The 20,054-nt window shown below is 43.8% G+C and overlaps 1 protein-coding gene across 4 annotated transcripts in view; it reads right to left on the bottom strand.

Annotated features, from left to right (window-relative positions):
• Positions 1-15,688, bottom strand: part of SKA1 (spindle and kinetochore associated complex subunit 1) — a 45,695-nt gene extending 30,007 nt beyond the window's left edge. Inside the window, exons 1-3 of one of the 4 annotated variants that reach the window (XM_075586258.1) lie at positions 15,560-15,688; positions 12,294-12,394; positions 10,490-10,614 (exon numbers count right to left, since the gene is read on the bottom strand). In XM_075586258.1, the coding sequence (XP_075442373.1) occupies positions 10,490-10,614; positions 12,294-12,381 (213 nt within the window). In that variant the 5' untranslated portion in view covers positions 12,382-12,394; positions 15,560-15,688. Of the gene's footprint in view, positions 1-10,489; positions 10,615-12,293; positions 12,395-13,154; positions 13,304-15,151; positions 15,504-15,559 lie in introns of those variants that run through there. The other 3 variants (XM_075586267.1, XM_075586248.1, XM_075586277.1) reach the window with 3 other exon arrangements.
• Positions 15,689-20,054: the final 4,366 nt, after the last annotated feature.

Genomic DNA, 20,054 nt, shown 5'->3' with positions numbered 1-20,054 from the left:
GCCCCCCCCCCCCAACCCATTTCAGCAGCCCCCCAGCCCCTTTCAGCAGCCCCCCCCCCAACCCCTCATGGATGAACTACCCCCCCCCCCCCATGTTACCTGATGGCGGCGGCAGCAGCAGCAGCAGAAGCAGAGGTGGCGGCGGCGGCGGAGGCAACAGAGATGGCGGCAGGGAGAAGCGCGAGGGATGCGCGCTCTAGCAGCAGACCCCAGAAGTTCCGGGTCGCGCTACACTACTAGAGCGGTAAAATATACTCCCACCTCCCCAATACATATAAAATACACCCCCACCTCCCCAATACATATAAAGTACACCCCCACATCCCCAATACATATAAAATACACCCCCACCTCCCCAATACATATAAAATATACCCCCACCTCCCCAATACATATAAAATATACCCCCACCTCCCCAATACATATAAAATACACCCCCACCTCCCCAATACATTTAAAATACACCCCCACCTCCCCAATACATTTAAAATACACCCCCACCTCCCCAATACATATAAAATACACCCCCACCTCCCCAATACATATCAAATATAGCCCCACCTCCACAATACATATAAAATATCCCCCATCATCATGATCTCATCTCCCCAGACTGGCCCCATCACCATCTCATCCCCCCTCTCCCATTATCACCATCTCATCCCCCTCTCCCATTATCACCTTCTCACCCTGTCCCCCCCATCCCTCTCACCCTGTCCCCCCCATCCCTCTCACCCATATCCCTCACCCAGTCCCCCCCATCCCTCTCACCCTGTCCCCCCCATCCCTCTCACCCTGCCCCCCCCATCCCTCTCACCCTGTCCCCCCCATCCCTCTCACCCTGCCCCCCCCATCCCTCTCACCCTGCCCCCCCCATCCCTCTCACCCTGTCCCCCCCCATCCCTCTCACCGTGTCCCCCCCATCCCTCTCACCCTGTCCCCCCCATCCTGTCACCATCTTACCCTGGGCCCCCCATCCTGTCACCATCTCACCCTGGCTCCCCCCTTCCCCCAATCTGTGTCCTTACCTTAATGCCAGGAAGGATACACTACTCTGGGCCGCCGGGGTGTGGGCTCCGGCCCCGCTGTCCTCTGATTGGCTCTCCGCTCCTCCAATCAGGGACAGGCTGCACAGACTCACGAGTGCTCCTACCGCCCCCGCCTGCAGTCTTAGCACTGCCTGTCCTCGCGCCGCCCTCTCCGCAAAATGGTAATACCTATGTGTCCGGTATTACCTCTGATTTTATACTGGATAGGCTTCGGAATTACTGGCCTGTCCGAGTGAAAACCGGACACCTGGCAACCCTAGGGGGAGCGCGCTGTCACACACTGCTGGAGCGCACTCATATTGGAGCGCGCTCCTTCCTTCCCTACCAGGGAAAGGGTGGGGGGGTGAAGTGGGGAGGGGGGGTGAAGTGGGGAGGGGGGGTGGAGGGAGCCGTTGCGGGCCGCACAGGGTGTCCCGGCAGGCTGCATGCGGCACGTATGTTGTGCAGGCCTGGTTTAAAGTGTCCAAATGCATAGCAAAGAGACAAACAACTTTCCAAAATATATAGTAGACTATAGGTAAATAAAATGTGATGGGAGTTTTCATAGATACTCACTTGGAGCTTTCTATGGACATGCAGGCCTACATATGTACAGCTTTTGTGTGTGATACTAACAAATCACCATTTTTTTCCTCGCATTCTTACGTTTTTATTTTTCCCTTTTTACATCTTCATTATGTTACCTTATTTCATCATAATCTTTTCAGACAGGAATAATTGTTTTGTGCGCTTAGCTTTACATAATGTGTACAACATTTTGAACGGTATAGCTACCCTACTCCTTTAACTCAATTTACTACTTACAATTCCATTACAGATTTAACACCCTGCGTGATGAACACACAGACACACACAGACACACACACACTGCCCCCTGGCAGGTTCCTCTTCACTGTGCTCTGGACATGTGACTGTGATGGACATGAGCGGCCAATAATAACATCTGTGGAAGAGGAGGGGCTGTGAGGGACAGGAGCCTTAAAGAGGGGGGGAGGGTGGCCATGTTGGTTTAGATCTGCGCGGGCCTGAGTGCTACCAGGTTCGTTCAAGGTCTGCAGAGAACGCACAAGTACGCATGGCAACAAGAGCTGAGATCTACAGTTTCTGTTGTAAGTGAGAAATCAAGCGCCACTGGAGGGGACCCCCAACAGCTATAAAATACAGTGGTACCGAAGTACCCTTTTTGAAGAACAGGCCTGCAACAGGTTTGGCATACCATGAGCTCTCATAGTGTGCCGACACCATCACAAGCCGAAATAGCCAGGATCGGGTGCCTACTACACCACTGACACTGAGGCACATCCGTGCAACGGTATTTGGGAATTGTATATTAACCTGTATACAGGTGTGGTGATCCTCATCCGAGGATCAGAGTCAGCTAGAATAGTAAACTAGTTATATCAATCGTACTATGTCTGTGTTTTTCCTGTCGTCTGACCGTAAGCCACGTGAGTTATAGACAAGGACTCAGGCCCTAGCCTCAGCTACAGTTGTAAGTCAGAGCTAAAAGTAGAGGGATTACATATATCTTCATTGTTAATAGGTCTTCATGCACATTGACAAGAGCAGAGATGAACGTAAACCCTCAGGCGTGCTACAGTCTTTATAGCATGGTTTATTCATTGTATAGAAAATGTAGGGTTAGACAGCAGACAGGCTTTTAGTTCCATCAATGCTAAATGTCTGGCTGCATTATAAGCTTGAAAGGAATAAAAGCATTAACTGGAACGTTAAAATGGTCTGCTCAGTTATATAAAGCTACATAAAAACTGCCTGTGCTCCGGATCCTGGGAAAATATACAGTAGTTGCTGCATATTCTTTAACATTATACATTCTTGCTATTACGTAGCTATAACTTTCTACAAAGCACTTTAAAAAATGGAGCACTAACTAACCAGTTGAACTAGAAAATAAATGTTTCTTCCGTTAATGAGGACGAACACAAAACCAAAATCCTGGGAAAAAGAGAAACTGCTGAAAGTTCAATGGTGGCCATGGTGACAATGTACTGTATATATCAAGCCTTTCAGTATTGGGAGGTCCTTGGCCCTCGGGCACCAGCGATCACATGATCGCACAGCTTCCGGTGTGGTAAACTGAAAAGGACGCCCCCCTATCCCCTCTCCCTTCAGTAAAATTTGCACTCTGATAGTGGATATCCTGTAGAAAAATGAGCAAAACTCTGATGTACAACGTACATCATAAGTGTCCTCAGGGTGCCACCCGCATGATGCATTTATTATTTCTTTTAATTATGTTGCACTTTTGTAGGTTTGTAAATATTTCTGATTACAATTCGATTTTTTTTGCATGAAAAAGATGGCTGGCGTTTCCTTTCAGAAACGTAACAAAGCAAGCAGTGGTTTTCTGTCTCTTAAAGCTGCAGTTCAGTCAATATCCTGCATGTGTTTTTTTTTTTAATAAATCAGTTCTATAGTAAGAAAAAATACTTTTAGCATTTTCTGTTTTTAAAAAAACAACTTTGAAAGACCAATTTTCTTGTATTCTATTTTAACAGCCATTTGCTAAGGCACTGCCCCTTCATGTCCTGTCACAAGCCCTGGCACACCCCTTTGTCAGCCCTGCCCTCCCTCTAGCACATGTCAGCGCAGGAATGCTCATGAATATTCATGAGCTTCAACTGACAGACAAGCAGAATATAAACAGATCCCTTCACTAATTATGTCACCAAATTTCGCCTATCAATACATGGAGAACGAATTGACCTGCAGCTATACAGTTCTTTAGGTAATTAGAGATTGCACACATAAAACTATTGAAGTAAAAAAAAAAAAAGACTGAACTGCAGCTTTAAAGGGGCAGTCCAACCAAAGGACAGCGGCGTGTTTAATAAGTTGAATGTTTTCTATTTTAAAAGAAAACAGATGCTTTGTAAAGTTTTTTACAATATTTATCTCGCGTCTTTTTTTGAAAACTGTTTACCAGTCTGTAAATTGTTAGCTTTGCTCAGGCATCATTAAAACCAGGCAAACATAAGTAGCCGATATGTTTGACCTGGGGTCTTTTCTGAGGGAGTGATTGTTAGACCTCATTTCTTTTATTATTCTTTATGAGTTATGCACATTTAGCAGGTATATTGTTGCATAACCAAACAGCTGACCTCACTACCTCTATTTTTCATGAGCTATACATATTTAGCATATATAATATTGTATAGCCAAACAACTGATCCCTATATGAAGTATAAATACTGTATTAGCTATTTGATGTGTCTGATTCATGATGATGTGTATATAATATATTACGGTCATTATTTACATCTAATGCATGTCCTAACCTTGAGTGGGACTTTATCATGCATCGTAATGAGTACTTTACACATAATAGATTAATATATCATCTTTAGTGTATCCCAGATATCCTTCTCCATTACATTTATAGCAATTAATTAATTGTTTATAATATATGTATATTCTTCTGAGTTTTGGGAGATTTATTTACATATGTTGTTATGCGTACATAAGAATAGTGTCTCAAGCTATGAACTGTTTGAACTTTTTGAATTGCATGCCATCTGCACGGACTATAAAAAGAAGGGTATTCTCCCCTGAGTTCCTGATGAAGCAAACAGGTGTTTGAGAAATGCGTAGGGCAGTTACGCATGCGCGGTGTTGATCCTAAACCGGATAGGAGAGAAAGATCTCGGGGAGAAGCCCTTGTCCAAATTTGCTACTGAACCTATGAACCTAGGAGGTATCCCAGGGTATGTGCGGGTACCAGTGTGAAGCCATAACCAGACGACTGCAGAAGCAAACTACACACGTGGGATGCGTGGAAATCTCCAAGCAGGGTGGACGAGCAAGCCTCAAGCCGACGGTATTGATCTTCTAAAGAGCCAGGATAAAGGGGCCAGTGACAGCCTATAGGGTCACACTGCGCGATTTTAACTTTGAAAGTGTGAGTGCATTTCCAATTGCTTTTATAAGTGTTTAGTAAAGAACATGTAAACATTATTGCACTATGGTTGCTATTACTTTCTTTTTTACATATGGATTATGAGACAAGATCAGTTCATCTACTGTAGCATCGCTGAAGCTATTAATGTGCTATAAGTTAAGTCTCTCTTCAATCTATTCCACTCATTTATGGTGCAAGTCCACTGTGTCAACAAGCACTGATTGGTGTATTAGTATAGAGATATCTGGAGATTAAATATCACCATACTCTCACAGTTCACCTTATACTCACCCTTATAAAATCTCTGTGAACACATCTCAGGGGAAGGTAAATCCCCTTGTAGGTGTTTCAATATATAGAAATATAAATAAACGTGTTTAAAGAATTACAGTTTTAGGCATTATATGTAATGTTTGTTGTTTTTCTCTCCATATATGTTTATCGGAGAATAACGATACCATCCACCAGGATCCAAGCGCCAAAGAGGACTATATTTCTATGTATGTTATCTTTCGCTGGGCGTCGTTGTCGTGGGTTTCCGGCATTTGATTGGTTCTACGGCCGTCTCATGACGCGACAGCCCTTGAAAAATCAAATATTGCCGGCTACCAGTTTCCGTGATGGCGACGTCGCTCCGTCGCGCTTACTATAAGCGCACACGGCGGCGACGGCAATGCATTTGTTTTCGGGCGACGTCGCATCGCCGGCACTATAAGCGTGGCCTTAGACAGATCTGCAACCCCCGCCTTTCCCCATTATCACCCAGCACTTCCACTGCAGCAGGGGGTTCTGGGAAATAACATGCAAATGAGCACACAGTGCCACCTTTTAGTTCAAAACCATTCAACATGGTTCCCCTATAGGCTTAAAGTGCTGTGTGATGGGTGATAATGGGGAAAGGCAGGGTTGCAGACCTGCCTAAGACATGCAAATGAGCATACAGTTATATTTCCATTATATAAATATATATATCCCCCTCTCCCCCCCATTCAATATGTGCATCAGTACAATCTGCACACCGACAAGTGATTAGCTAAGATGCAGATCGATCCGTTCTCCTGTAATCGATCATTTGCTCCGGGTTATTTCATTCAGTTCTTGCACAGCATTGTGGGCAATGTAGTCCTGAAATATGATCGACTGGGCAGTTACTAGATTGGTGCACTGCTAGAGAGAGGGCGGGGCAGGACTGTCACTTTGTAAATGCTTCCTACATTAGAAACACTAAAAATGTATTTAAAACATTTTTTTTTTAAATGCTACAAGTATTTTCTCATAGTACAAAACTGATTTATTTAAAAAAACAAAAAACAAACACATGTAAGATATTGCTTGGTCTGCAGCTTTAAGCACAGTCATCCATAGTTAACCCCTTACATTACATGGTGGTTCCCAAAGGAGGGGCTACATATGTAAAAAATAAAAAAGCCCACTTCTATGTACGTTAAAATACAATTACTGCAGCAGCAATCAACTAACAGCATACAGTATGTAATACATAAAATAATTCTAATATAATTAAAAATATTATGGCCATAATTCAATTATTTTGTATTGAAGAGTCCAACATTACCAACTTTTTGTCAGGGAACAACCTCTGGAGATCTACCACAGAATCCACATGACATCTGAAACCATTGGTTTAGAGCAATGGTCGTATCCTCAAAGGAGGAGAATGTACACAGGTGCAGACATTCAAAAACAGAATGCCAGATCACATGCCTGCTCCTTACTGGGCAAAAGGAGGCACAGGCCACACCTCAAGAGAGGAGGGAAAATTGATATCTTCTCCATTTCTTTAGTGATTACACCTTTTTCTATGATTATTTCCCTTCATAATGGTAATTTCCTCTAGATTCTCTAATTTTAGGAAACCTCTAAGACAAGGTCTATGCAGACACACTAAAGGGAAAATGCTGCTATCACAATGGATGAATTAAACTCTGAGCCAGATCCACAAAGCTCCTATAAAGAGGCAATCCAAGCAGGCGATTTATTTATTTTTTTGTTGAAATTTATTATTTGTTTCCCTTAGGATTGAAGCTGAAGTCTCCGGAGCTGAACCCCATTCATTTCAGCTCGGGGGACTCCTGCTTCCGGAGATACTTCCCTCCATACGGGGTGCCAGTAGCCGCTTGGCTAGCAGGGATCATGTAATGTTGGCTTTTCAATGCTCCCACATCCTGCGGGCCAATAGGAAGCCGTGACGCCATCTGGTGCAGCTTCCTATTGGCCCATGTGACGCAGGAGCTTTAAACTTGCAGTAGATACTGGCACCTCCTTTGGACGTCTGTATCTCTGGAATCAGGGGGTCCTCAGTGCTGAAATTAATGGGTTTCAGCTGCAGAGAGCCCCTGCTTCAATACTATGTTAAAGGAAAAAAAATCACCAAAAAAACGCCGCTTGGTCTGCTCCTTTAAGTGACTTAACGTCACGTTATGCCTTAACATGCATTTTGCAAAGCCCAATAACATTAAGTACTCTTTGGTCTGGAAAGAGCATTGCGTTATCTATAACAGATATTGGTGATAAGGTACAAAAGAGGGGTTCCCCTTTAACTAGGCATATCCACAAATATCCGTTAAGGTGAACACAGGGATATAACTTTACGTTAAGTCACAACTGCTCCCCTCCAGACCCCGAAATATGGGTTTAAACGGGAGAAAAAGAAAAGGAGAGATACACCTGAGAAATATACTAATCAGTATATTTCCCAGGTATCTCTCCACATATTGTATAAAGTATATAGTTTGAGAAGGTATACAAGTCACTAGGTACTCTAGTAAAATAGAATGACCCTCTCCTTCCTCACCACCTTTAGGCAAGACATAGTGCCGGGTTATTGGAAGCTAACACAGTAATGTGTCAATTTAACGGGGCGTTAAGCCTATGCTAATGAGATAAACAGCAGTTGTTTTTGCACATAATTAGCTTCTTGGATATACCGTTAATCTCAGGGTACATAACACCCATTGCTGTTCTAGGTAATGTGATGTTATGAGCCCTGCTTTAACGAAGCTCTGTTGATCTGGCCCTTAATCCCTTCACTGCTGGAGGGTACAGCCACTTTTGCGGCTACCGCCCCCCCAACAATACCGATCATGTGATCGCTCCTGAGCCATCACAACTGCAACGTTATTTGTGCGACATCAACAAAAGGGAAGCGTCCTCCGCTCCCATTCAGATCACTGTGAGCGCTCCATTGCCATCTTTAGTAGAAAAGGACCGAGAAGGCATCACATACAAGTTGCGTCACAAGGACGTACAACTCTAAAGGGATTAAATTAGCTCAGGTAATCATTGAAAAATAAAAAGATTCCCTCCATTACCAACCATATTAAATGTAAAAAAAGTTGATAGGGTTACAAAAAAAACCTGATAAATTCACAAAATAACTTTTACAAATTCATCTATCAATCAGCATTTCATTAAAAATCCAATGTGTTTATATATATATACAGTTTTATTTACATATACATATACATATATATACATATATATATACACACACAAAAAAAACAAACAGGTTGTGTAGATAATACTTACTGCATTTCCCACCACTCTTGATGTCGTTTTTAATGAGTTTTAATGTATTAAGCTTCCTTGTGTTTCTATAGCAACTATTTAGGAAGCCGCACCACCTCCTCTTTTGAAATAGGCCGCCATATTGCGTGCCCTGGGAAGTAGGATCTTCGACGATCGATCATGGGAAAATGAATCGATCGGCAGTTTAAATAATTACATTACTTTAAAAGCAAGGAACCACTGCATTTATTAAAACAAACAAAACAATTGGGCAAGAGGAAATGCATCACTGGGGCAGCCACATTGAAATGCATGGAATTCCCATTGCTCCATTCAAACAACACCCACATGCACAAACTGAGAAAAACCTGATCAAATGACAAACACGGACAATAAAAGATGCATAACGCTCAATTTAACTCCAAAACACACAACTTACCAATACAATTAGCTTATTTACATCATTCTAATCATCCGCATCTCACACTCCATTCTTCTCCTCACTTTTAAAGCTTTTCACTCTTCTGCCCCTCCTTACATCTCATCCCTAATTTCTCGGTATGCACCATCCAGACTCTTGCGTTCTTCTCAAGGATGTCTTCTTTCTACCCCCTTTGTATCTAAAGCCCTCTCCCGCCTTAAACCTTTTTCACTGACTGCCCCACACCTCTGGAATGCCCTTCCCCTCAGTACCCGACTAGCACTCTCTCTATCCACCTTTAAGACCCACCTTAAGACACACTTGCTTAAAGAAGCATATGAATAGCACTGTGGATATTCTAAACACGATACATAATGCTTGGCCCCCTGCAGACGCACTTACCAGAACTCCCTCCTACTGTCTCTGTACGTTCTCCCTACCTACCAATTAGACTGTAAGCTCCTCGGGGCAGGGACTCCTCTTCCGAAATTTTACTTTTATGTCTAAAGCACTTATTCCCATGATCTGTTATTTATATTATCTGTTATTTATTTGATTACCACATGTATTACTACTGTGAAGCGCTATGTACACTAATGGCGCTATATAAATAAAGACATACAATACAATACAATCCTTAAAATGATTTTACTTTCAGTGCTTCCCCCCCAAAAATTATAGGTAATCGTTTCAAATCACCAGGGACTATCAATTCATGTCTCCGACCCTTGTGTGATAACATTTTATATATGCATGTGTCTTTACGGTCACGCACAAACAAGAGAAAGGTTGGCCCTAACCCAAGTGACATCACACAGAAGGGAAGCGCGAAATGTTGCAAAACTCATACGCTTCAGATGACCAAGTTTGGAAAGCAAAACTAGAAAATATACAAATCCTTAGTGGTCACAACTTAATTTTTTTCTTTCTGAAGAACATCCACCACCAAAATGTCACTGTTCTTGGTTCACTTTGGTGCCAAAGAGAATTGCAACTTGAAGCTTAAGAAAATCCTAGCGTAGATTAAAATTCAATATTCATTTGAGTAAAATGCACCCATAGTATTTGATGAGACTAATAATACATCACTTAAAGCTGAAGTTCAGTCAATATCCTGCATGTGTGGTTTTTTTTTAATAAATCAGTTCTGTAGTAAGAAAAAATACTTTTAGCATTTTCTGTTTTTAAGAAAAGATCAATTTTCTTGTATTCTATTTTAACAACCATTTGCTAAGGCACTGCCCCTTCATGTCCTGTCACAAGCCCTGGCACACCCCTTTGTCAGCCCTGCCCCTAGCACATGTCAGTGCAGAATTGCTCATGAATATTCATGAGCTTCCACTGACAGACAAGCAGAATATAAACAGATCCCTTCACTAATTATGTCACCAAATTTCGACCTATCAATACATGGAGAACGAATTGACCTGCAGCTATACAGTTCTTTAGGTAATTAGAGATTGCACACATAAAACTATTGAAGTAAAAAAATACATTTAAAAAAAAAAAAAAAAAGACTGAACTGCAGCTTTAAGGAGGAAGCAGGGGGGAGGAATACATAAAGCTTTTTCTTACCTTGAGGGAATTTGTTAGGCTTTCTTGGTACCGGACTTCCTTCTCCACTTTATTAAGAAGATCATGCAATGAATACATTTCATGTGCTACTTTACTAAGCACACTTGTCAAAGACGGATCTTGCCCTATAAAAAGGTTTTGAAAAATACTATCAGTAGCTTGTAATCAGTCATCTTACCTGAAAACACTGACGTACACACGGACACCATTTATATAAATTGTATACCATGAAAATCAAGATTAAATTATTAAGACATTTCCAGGAATGAGGAACTAGCTTTTGTTTCCAAATTTAAAAAAAACACAACGATTTCTTAACCATTTCATTGTAACATCATGCTGGCTTTGGGTCTAAATATTCAAAAGGTCATACTCTGCCTTTAAAGCAGTAAGATCTAGTAACAGATTGTCAATCCAGCCTGTTTTACGAATACAGTGGGTCATGAAGGCACTGAAAGCCCTTCAAATCTTTTTAAAACACTCAGAAGTGGTTGAGATAGAATTCCCAGCAGTTTGTTTGGGAATCTGCACATAAAAAAGGCACTAGGGTTTCTTAAACAGATGTGCATTATACTTTACAATTGGTAACTTAGTGTTTTCACATTTGGCGAATAATACTACAAACATAAGGAGACGCGAGACAATTCCGTGCCAAATAAATTGCACTTGTTGATCTTCCATTCAGTTTTATTGCTTATGTAGCACCACCCCCCCCCCCCCTTTGGGGACTACTAAGTAATGTAAGGGGTTAACAGCCTTAATAGGATAACGTGGTAGGGTCACTGTGGTATTGCCCCTCCCCATCATGTGATACATCACCCGTAATGTCACTGTAGGGAGATTAAAGGGTATATATAGCTTCACCCAATTTTTTTTAGAAGCAGGTTCCTCTGGGTTCTGCACAGGGCCTCCCCATGAGTCCTATAAATATGTTTAACTGTATAGATATGAATATTAAGAGGATCCTTGTTTATTGGTTTCAGTTAAGGAATGTGCCCTTATAGTTAGCGCCTATAGTAATGGTCCAAGATTGTTCTCATGGGCGAAGAAGAGTGAGCATGTGTTTTGCATGAGTTCTCAGAGTAGTACCTCCGGAGAATAATTGGATCTGCCCCAGCACAAGGTTCTTGTCAAACTCCCGATCCAATATGCATGGACAAAATATGCAGTACACAGTAATAGGATACTGATCCCAGATAGTAGTGTATTCCCAACAGGGCCCACTTCAGATGGGGCACTATTGACGTTATGCTGGAGATTGACAATCTAACCAATACGAAGGGTAAAAGCATGAGTACCCCACCAGTGTAGGAGTGAGCGCTACCAGGGGAAAAAGCAACTTTATGATTTACCACCAGTTAACATTTCTAACATGAGGTGTTGTCCCTATATGACAAGCCTTATAAACGGATGTAAATAAAGCTCTTTTTGAACTTTGAGTTCCTGTCGCCCATCCTTATTCTATCTGCATATCCACGCCCAGCCTGCACCAACGCAGCACCCTGAACAGGTACGAGACACTGAACATTGCCATGTATATAGTTAAACTCAATATAATTTCCTTTAGAGCTTAGCAAGGAGGGTTACACGTATACTCTTTATATCATGTCTATTTAATACAGAGATTACAATTAAAATCAGGGCAGAGGGAATCTTCTGGCTTCTACGTTTTGTTTATTTTGGTCACCTTTCCTTATGAGTTTCACTGTTAGAATGAAGAATGATCATAACATTAACTGATTCAAGTCATCTTCATACATTCGGAGCATGCTTATTAAAATAAGATATAATAGTGCTCACTTACCAATGTTCCTTAAGTGAAGAGTCTTCTTGATTATGGAAATCTTGGAATTTACATGCGAACACAAATCTTCCAAGTCCGCAGAGTCCATTTTCTCAACAGCACTGAAATAAAACAGTAATGAGGATACGTGTCTTTTTTTGTCCCACCACACTGATGCGAATACATCTTTTTACCATAATTAGAAAGATGGTGGAAGGGAAACCAAGGTTAGCATAAACCCAACCTTAAGAGTCATTCCTCCCACTCGGTTTTTACCCTCCACATGCATAGGAAGCATGGGGTCTCCACATTCATTTCAGCTCCAGGGACCCCCTGCTATCCAGGATACTTACCGGGGACGGTGCCGCTGGCAGCATACTTCCACAGGGAAACAAAATGGAGATTTAAATCTCGTGTGATAAGAAGCCGCAACATTATCTGTCGCAGCTTCTTATTGGACTATGTGACGCGGGGTAGTTTAAACCCTTATGAAGTACCAGCGGCCCCTTCTCCTGTATTTCCGGAAGCAGAGGGTTCCTGGAGCTACAATGAACATGGTTCAGTTCTGGAGACCCCCTGCATTCTACATGTTAGAAAATGTGGGGTTAAGGGGGGCTCATTGGAACAGCTCCTTTCACACTTCGCATGCAGGAGGGTACCGTGGCAGCAAAATACCAAGGCCACTACTACGGCACATCGCAATCACGATGGCGGCACCACTGCTTCCGGAAAAAGGACGAGGGGGAATCCTCTCGTTTCCCTGCGTGTCAGATCGCGACAGTCCCCCTGGGTGTCAAACCTTTTGGTGTTTTTTATACACACACATTATTTGGAACTTTTGGGAATTGTATGTCGAATGTGTATTTGTTATCAAACACTCACATTTCGTATAGATTACATTCATAGCACTATTTTTTATTGTCAGTCCATATTCATTAAGTGCATTTCACTTTTGATATAGTGCAGAGCAAATGAGTACTTCAGTATTAGGCGATACCTTTTTTTTATTTGGATTAACATTTGATACTATAAGACACGATTTCGAGAGTTCTCCTCTTCCTCAGGTCAGCAATTCTGATTTACAGAGATTCCAGGAGTTTAACAAAGATGTACATCACAAGAAAACTATCTAGAGCAGGAGATGTGGAGTATTAATTGCAACCGGGGTGGTAAATAGACAAGAGCAATAAATGGTCAGTCAGCAGTGTGAAGCAGGGAGAATCATCACAAAATGAGTGTGTAACAAACCCCATATCAGCATGGAGTCTTCTTGTTTTAGTGTCAAAGGGCATTAACATTTGGAGTTCAAATGTTTTCCGTTCTTGAGTGCCTTTAAACATTCCTTTGAGGATTTTGATATTTAAATAGTTTATGGACTGATCTGGTTGAGAGCAGTGGTTTTCACACTGGACTGCAGTATCTTCCTTCTTCATGGTGTGTTATTGTGTGTCTGTGTAGGTTTTCTGGTTTGAAGTTTTGAGCTGTAGCATCCTTGGTCACATTTGCTGCATTGAATCACATATATCACATTCCTGGATGTGCAGCAGAATGATCCTTTAATGTTGAATGTTCTATGTTTTTGACTGGTTGTGGGATCTTGCTATATATATATATATATATATATTTGCAGCGGGTGTTATTGCATGGTCTTGTGCCATTCTCAGCGACCTGGAGTTCATTAGGTAGTTTTCTACTGACCGATTGTCTAAGGTTTGGCGGTTGCCAATATGCAAGGATGGCCTTCTCTTTAGGGCAGGGTTGTATGTGGCCACTAGTGGTATATGCATGTGGTTGTTTCTTTCTTTTAGTATTGGAGCAGGGGTTCTAAGTGGAGTTGTGCTGGTTTTGGTGTTAGGCCTCGTCCATGGTTGCTGCTTACTGGCGGAGGCGCACTTCCGCTCAGCACTGAGCCCCTACAGCCGCAATTAGAGCGGCTTTAGTAGGGGCTCGCCTACGCTTCCGCAAGCGCACGAAAGTGTAGGTCTTATCAGAATTGAAAATGTCCCTGCTTGCCGGAGCGCAGGGCCGGTCACGTGAGCGGTCCAGCTCCGTGACGTCACTGGCCCGCCCCCTGACAGCGCGCAGTCTAAGGCCAGGGATAGCACCCGCTTTCCCTGAGCCTCAGCGCGCCTGCCGGAACCATGGACGAGGCCTTAGTCTGCGATTTGTAACCCTTCTGTCTGAATGAATCTTTGTTCATTTTCAATTCAACCCATTATCCCCTGCTTCACATTTCCCAGTAACACCTTCATCCATTTATTGCTCTGTTTATTTAACATCTTCATCGCAATTAATTCTCCACATCTTCTGATTGTTATCTTGGGTTTTTTACATCTGTATTAAGCTCATGGAAGTGTGTAAATCAGTATTTTCGACCTGAGGAAGAGAGGGGAACTTTCTAAATCTTCTCTTAAATAGTATCAAATGTTAGTCCAAATACATAAAGGGTGTGTGTGCTGAGCACTCGCATTTTAAGTGAAACTTCTTTGCCTTTTGTCAGTGAAATGGTATTTTGATTTCTTTGTTTTTGATTGAATGAAAGACTTTTGAGAGTATATTTAACATTTCAGTGACAAAACACAAAGAAGTTTCACTTAGACAGCGCGTGCTCGGCACACATCCCGTATTTTTCTGTTTAGTGCATCTAAATATGATTTAAAAAATGATTAGTTATGAATATTTTGCACGTAAGCCTCATGCATTACAAAGTAATTAGATTTGTGTATCTGTGTAACTCCTGAGCTATTACTTAAGAGTAGAGTATTTACTATAGCTATGTCTCCTTTGTAAGCCTGTGCATGTTTGTCTAACCGCCCAAATCAAAAGCACACATGGTCTGCAGATTGCCCCCCCTTCCCTAGGTGTACATGGGACACAACCTGCCCATTAGGAGGTGTGTGTGTCTCCGTCTGTTCGTCATGCCAGCTTCTGCACATGGGTTGTTTCCCGTTTCTGCGCATGGCGATGGACGTCACTTCCGTCACCATGAAGGAGATTTGCCTAGGTATCCCTAAAAAGGTTTCACCCAATACATAAGTGTTCTCTTACTCCCTGCTGTTTGCCATGAGATGACTGTCCTGGTGCGTGATTAACGCTTTCAGCTCCAGAGCGCATCTACACGGCCAGCTGGCAGAAAGGGGCCTTTTTTTTTAACTCCTTCGCTGCCAGGGAGGGGGATCAGCCGCCTGACAGCGAAGTGATTAACCCACGTGCAAAATAGGAAATAATGGGATTTAGGGCAACGGATTGGGAGGGCGGGGAGTGGAGTACTGGCCTCCTGTACCCACCCGCTGGTCTCACCCGCAGGCGGAGATGGTTGATGCTGCTGCGCGAGCTGCAACTGCCGTAGATTCAAATGTAACCGCCACGCATAACCTGGCGACGTCACCAGACTACCGCGTCACTCCTAGCCGCGCGGGCATAGGCTCGTGCTGCCTGACGTCGTGCGCACGCGCTGCGCGTCCTTCCCCAGTGGCTTGCTTGGCGGCTACATTGTAGCGGCCATGTTATGTGTGGCAAAAACTGTGTTTGCTTCCCTCCCACTGGATTCCAATGAGAGTTGTTAGTGCAAGAGCGGGACACCTTGTGACCCAAATGTAAGGAACACGGGCTCAATAGGTGAGGTGAGAGGATTCCAGCTATTAACATTGGCTTTTATTTACCAATATGCCAATAGCATTAACCCACAGAGTGACATTACATTTCACTTCCTTCCCTCCCCATTCCAACTAGGCACTGCTGCCAATCCCATACTTCTGAAAAGGTGTCTCAAATATATACTGTCCATTGTCAATGACTGTTGAGTGCATAGTTTAACCCAAAAAGCAACATCTATTTTAAGTCATTATCACAGGATTGGGATAGATAAATAATATTAGAAATTGTATTTTATTTATAAAAATGTTTTACCAGGAAGTACAGCAGGGCTCCGCTTCTCGGCGCTTTGCTTTTCGGCGATCCGCCTATACGGCGGCACCGAGAAGGGGGCCGCCATCTTTGATTCTCCGTCGCACATGTGCAGAACGGGCGGTTACGCCCGGTGTCTGCGTGCGCAGACTATAGGCCGCGCATGCGCAGAACGGCGAAAACGCCGTTCTGTGCATGCATAGAACTGAAAATCGCAAGATCCGCTTTCCGGCAATTTTCACTATACGGCGGACCCCTGGAACGGAACCCGCCGTATACCTGTGGCCTTACTGTAATACATTGAGAGTTACCTCTCGTTTTCAAGTATGTCCTGGGCACAGAGTTATACAAATACATGGTTACATTAAAAGAATAGGGTTATACAGTAAATTCACAGATAGTGTTGGACCGGGTCCTACATTTTTTTTAAATCTGGTAACGGGTACCCGGAGGATTTGGCAGCTTGTACCCGGTCTGGTACCTGGCTACACGGTTTTTCACTTACCTGGGGGTGGAGGAAGCCCGCGGCGACATCTGAACAGGTAAGCAGAGGTGCGGGGCGGTGGGGCAGCATCAGCGGTCAGTGTGGAGCCCGCGCGGGAGCTGCAGGACTCCATACTGCACTGTGAACTGGGGCCATGTGACCGGAGCAGGAGAAGAAGCTTTCCTATTGGACAGCCGGCTGTCCAATAGGAAAGCTTCTTCTCCTGCACCGGTCACATGGTCCCAGCTCACAGGGCAATATGGAGTCCTGCAGCTCCCCCACGGGCCCCACACTGACGCTGGCCCACCGCCCCCGCACCTCTGCTTACCTGTTCAGATGTCGCTGCAGGCTTCCAGCAGGTAAGAGATACTTTTCAACTACCCTGACATTACCCGGATACCCGGCGCCGGGTCCACTTTCCAGCTGCCGGGTCCGGGTAGCTGAAAAGCCGCCGGGTAGTACCCGGTACATCACTATTCACAGACATTTCATGGACAGATAGAGTGGGAAAATTTGTTACAGGGGATAAAGCCCCTTTGGGGCAGCGCAGATGTACACCGGGGTGGTTGATATTCAATGCAGAGGTGAAAAAAAAGTTCTTTGTCCTCTTGGCTCATTAACATTCCAGTGGGTGGGGTTGACGTTCCACAAAGTACAAGCAAATTTTAACCCATAGCACGCTGGTCCTGTGCAGAGGGGAGCAGCTCTTGGGGAGCCCCGTCAGGCTGTCCGCCTTTGGGTCAAGCACTGGAGTTTAAAAGGGAGTTCAAAAGGAGTGGACAACACAACACCTACCTGATTCCTGCATGTGAACTACGCTGGAAAGGAGGACATTATCTATCCCAGACTGCACACCTCAGCACTTAACTATTGCTTTGATGACACCTTTACTCTATATTTGATGTGACCTCACTTCTTCTCAGATTACGCACTTCTTTCTACCAGCCTCATTATGTCTCTAACTCAATTCATATATCTCCATCTCTACGTCCTTCACCACTTCTCAGTTCACATGAACTCCTTTCTTACCTGCTCCATTAATTGGAGCATTACTGTACATAACTCTTCACAGCAGTAATACACGTGACAATCATATAAATAACAAATCATACAAATAACACAATGGGAAGCACTTCAGACATAAAAGCAAAATTGTGGAAGGAGTCCCCGCTCCGAAGAGCTTACACTTCATAGGACGCAGTAGCCACACAGGTTTATTTTTCCATCATATCTATAGAAAAGTCAAACAACATCCAAATGAAGCTGGATGTTAAAATCCCATTAATATTAACACGTATGAATGCTTATCACCAACACACCCATGTCCCTGCTGTTTGCCATGAGATGACTGACCTGGTGCCTGTGACATCCCTGCGTGATTAACGCTTTCAGATCCAGAGCGCATCTACAAGGCCAGCTGGCAGAAAGGGGCATTCGTGCTATACCCTCTGCACTAAAACACACCCCTACAAATCATCCTCACACATTCTTTCTTTCCAAGCTTCTCCTTGCTTCTGGGGACATCTCTCCCAATCCTGGTCACTGTCTTGTTTCTACTTGCTCTTGTCCTCGCCTCCCACATGCAACTTCCACTCCCTGTGGTGTGAACCCCTCTAACCTCATACCCATCCCGTCACCCTCCCTCCTCTCTCCCTTTCTCCTGTGCCCTTTGGAATGCATGCTCCCTTTCCAACAAGTTCCTCTCTGTGCACGACTTCTTTTTCTCTCACTCTCTGCTTCTCTTTGCTATAATTGAGACTTGGCTCACTCAGTCTGACTCTGCTCTGGAAGCTGCCCTCTCTTATGGTGGCCTTTCTTTCTCCCACACTTCTCACCCTGATGGTGGAGGTGTGGGGCTCCAGCTCTCTATCTGCCGCTATCGAACCCTTCCTATTCCTCCCTCTCTTGCTTTTCCCTCCTTTTGAGGCTCACACTGTCCAGATTTTCTTCCCTCTCCCTGTCCACGTGACTGTCATCCATCGCCCGCCTACCCTCTACTCACCCCCCTTCTGTCTTTCTCTCTCACTTTGAATCCTCGCTCTCCTTCTTTCTCTCCTCCTGACTCCCTCGTTCTTCTCCTTGGGGACTTCAACTGCCATATTGATGACCCCTCTCTCCCTTGGGCCTCCCGCTTTCTCTCTCTAACCTCTTCTTTTGGCCTTCAACAGTGGACTGCAGCCAGCACCCACAAGGATGGCCACTACCAAGACCTGGTTTTCACTAAAAAAACTGTCCTCTCTGATTTCTCCATTTCTCCCCTTCCACTCTCTGACCATCTCATCTTATTTTCTCTCTCTTCTCTCCTTCTCCACCTCGCTTCTGCTGTTCTATCCCTGTTGCGCGATATCCACAACACTGCAGCTGTGTTTCTTCCCCTGCCGCACACTGTGTTTCCTGAGGCCGGGGCCGTAACAGCTGAGGCGTGTGACGCGTGAGGATCATCTCCGTCACGGAGCCAGTCAACTGAGACGGATTCCCCCTCCTCCCCCGAGCAGACGGACGCCCTGCACGGCGTTTTGGATACAGCGGGTGTTTTGGCGGCGGACGAACTTGCTGTGCTTATCTCGGCACAACCAAGACGTGGAGGGTATAATCTGCCCCAGCCTTTTCAGCAGGACACAGCAGTACCCGGCTATCGTGAGGAACGCTAAGGATATCCATCTCTTGGTAGTGGACCATATGATGCATGTAAGATGAGGGGACCAGCAGAGCGCCGTTGTGGTAACGTGCCTATACATGTATTGCTTTAATTGATGGAAATGTATGTACGTGCGATACTCACCATTCTTTCACATCTTCCTAATATAATTGAACTTATTACACTGAGAGTTGTGTTGTTTGTTCTCTCTTCTATACTAGTTTTATCTGATGCTAAGCCATCTAGATTGAAATAGCAGCAGACTCTCATAATAATACCACAAGGTTTTTTTGTTGATTGTTTTTATTATCACTACTGTATATTGTTCTTCATTTATTATTAATCTTGATTTCACGGTTGAAGGGTATATACACTCTTATCACATTTATATTTAATATTTATCACATATTAATCACAATTGGTAGTGCAGATTTTCATTTTATTTTTTTCACTGCTGAAGAGAAGTGTCTAGAGACGCATCTGTGTTCCAAAAAATCTCATACTTAATGTACGAGTCGTGCGTCTCGCTGGCACAAAATAACAAATAGGTGACACGTACTGAGGCAATTCATCTTGCACTCAACCTTGAATGTCTATTGGCAAAGGAACTCAATTTGTTTTGTACCTTGAGATGTTTGCAGATGATACTCCTATTTCTGCTGCACTTGTAATTCCCAAATGCAGAGGACAGAGGTGCGGAAGGGGTTCTTATTGGTTTAAGCCTACTGGGCGCTACCACACTCTTAACATTCCT

Source organism: Ascaphus truei, chromosome 1 (assembly GCF_040206685.1).
Source record: "Ascaphus truei isolate aAscTru1 chromosome 1, aAscTru1.hap1, whole genome shotgun sequence".
Lineage (NCBI taxonomy): Eukaryota > Metazoa > Chordata > Amphibia > Anura > Ascaphidae > Ascaphus > Ascaphus truei.
The sequence above is the reverse complement of the archived record's forward strand: the minus strand, read 5'-3'. Positions and strand labels throughout refer to the sequence as shown.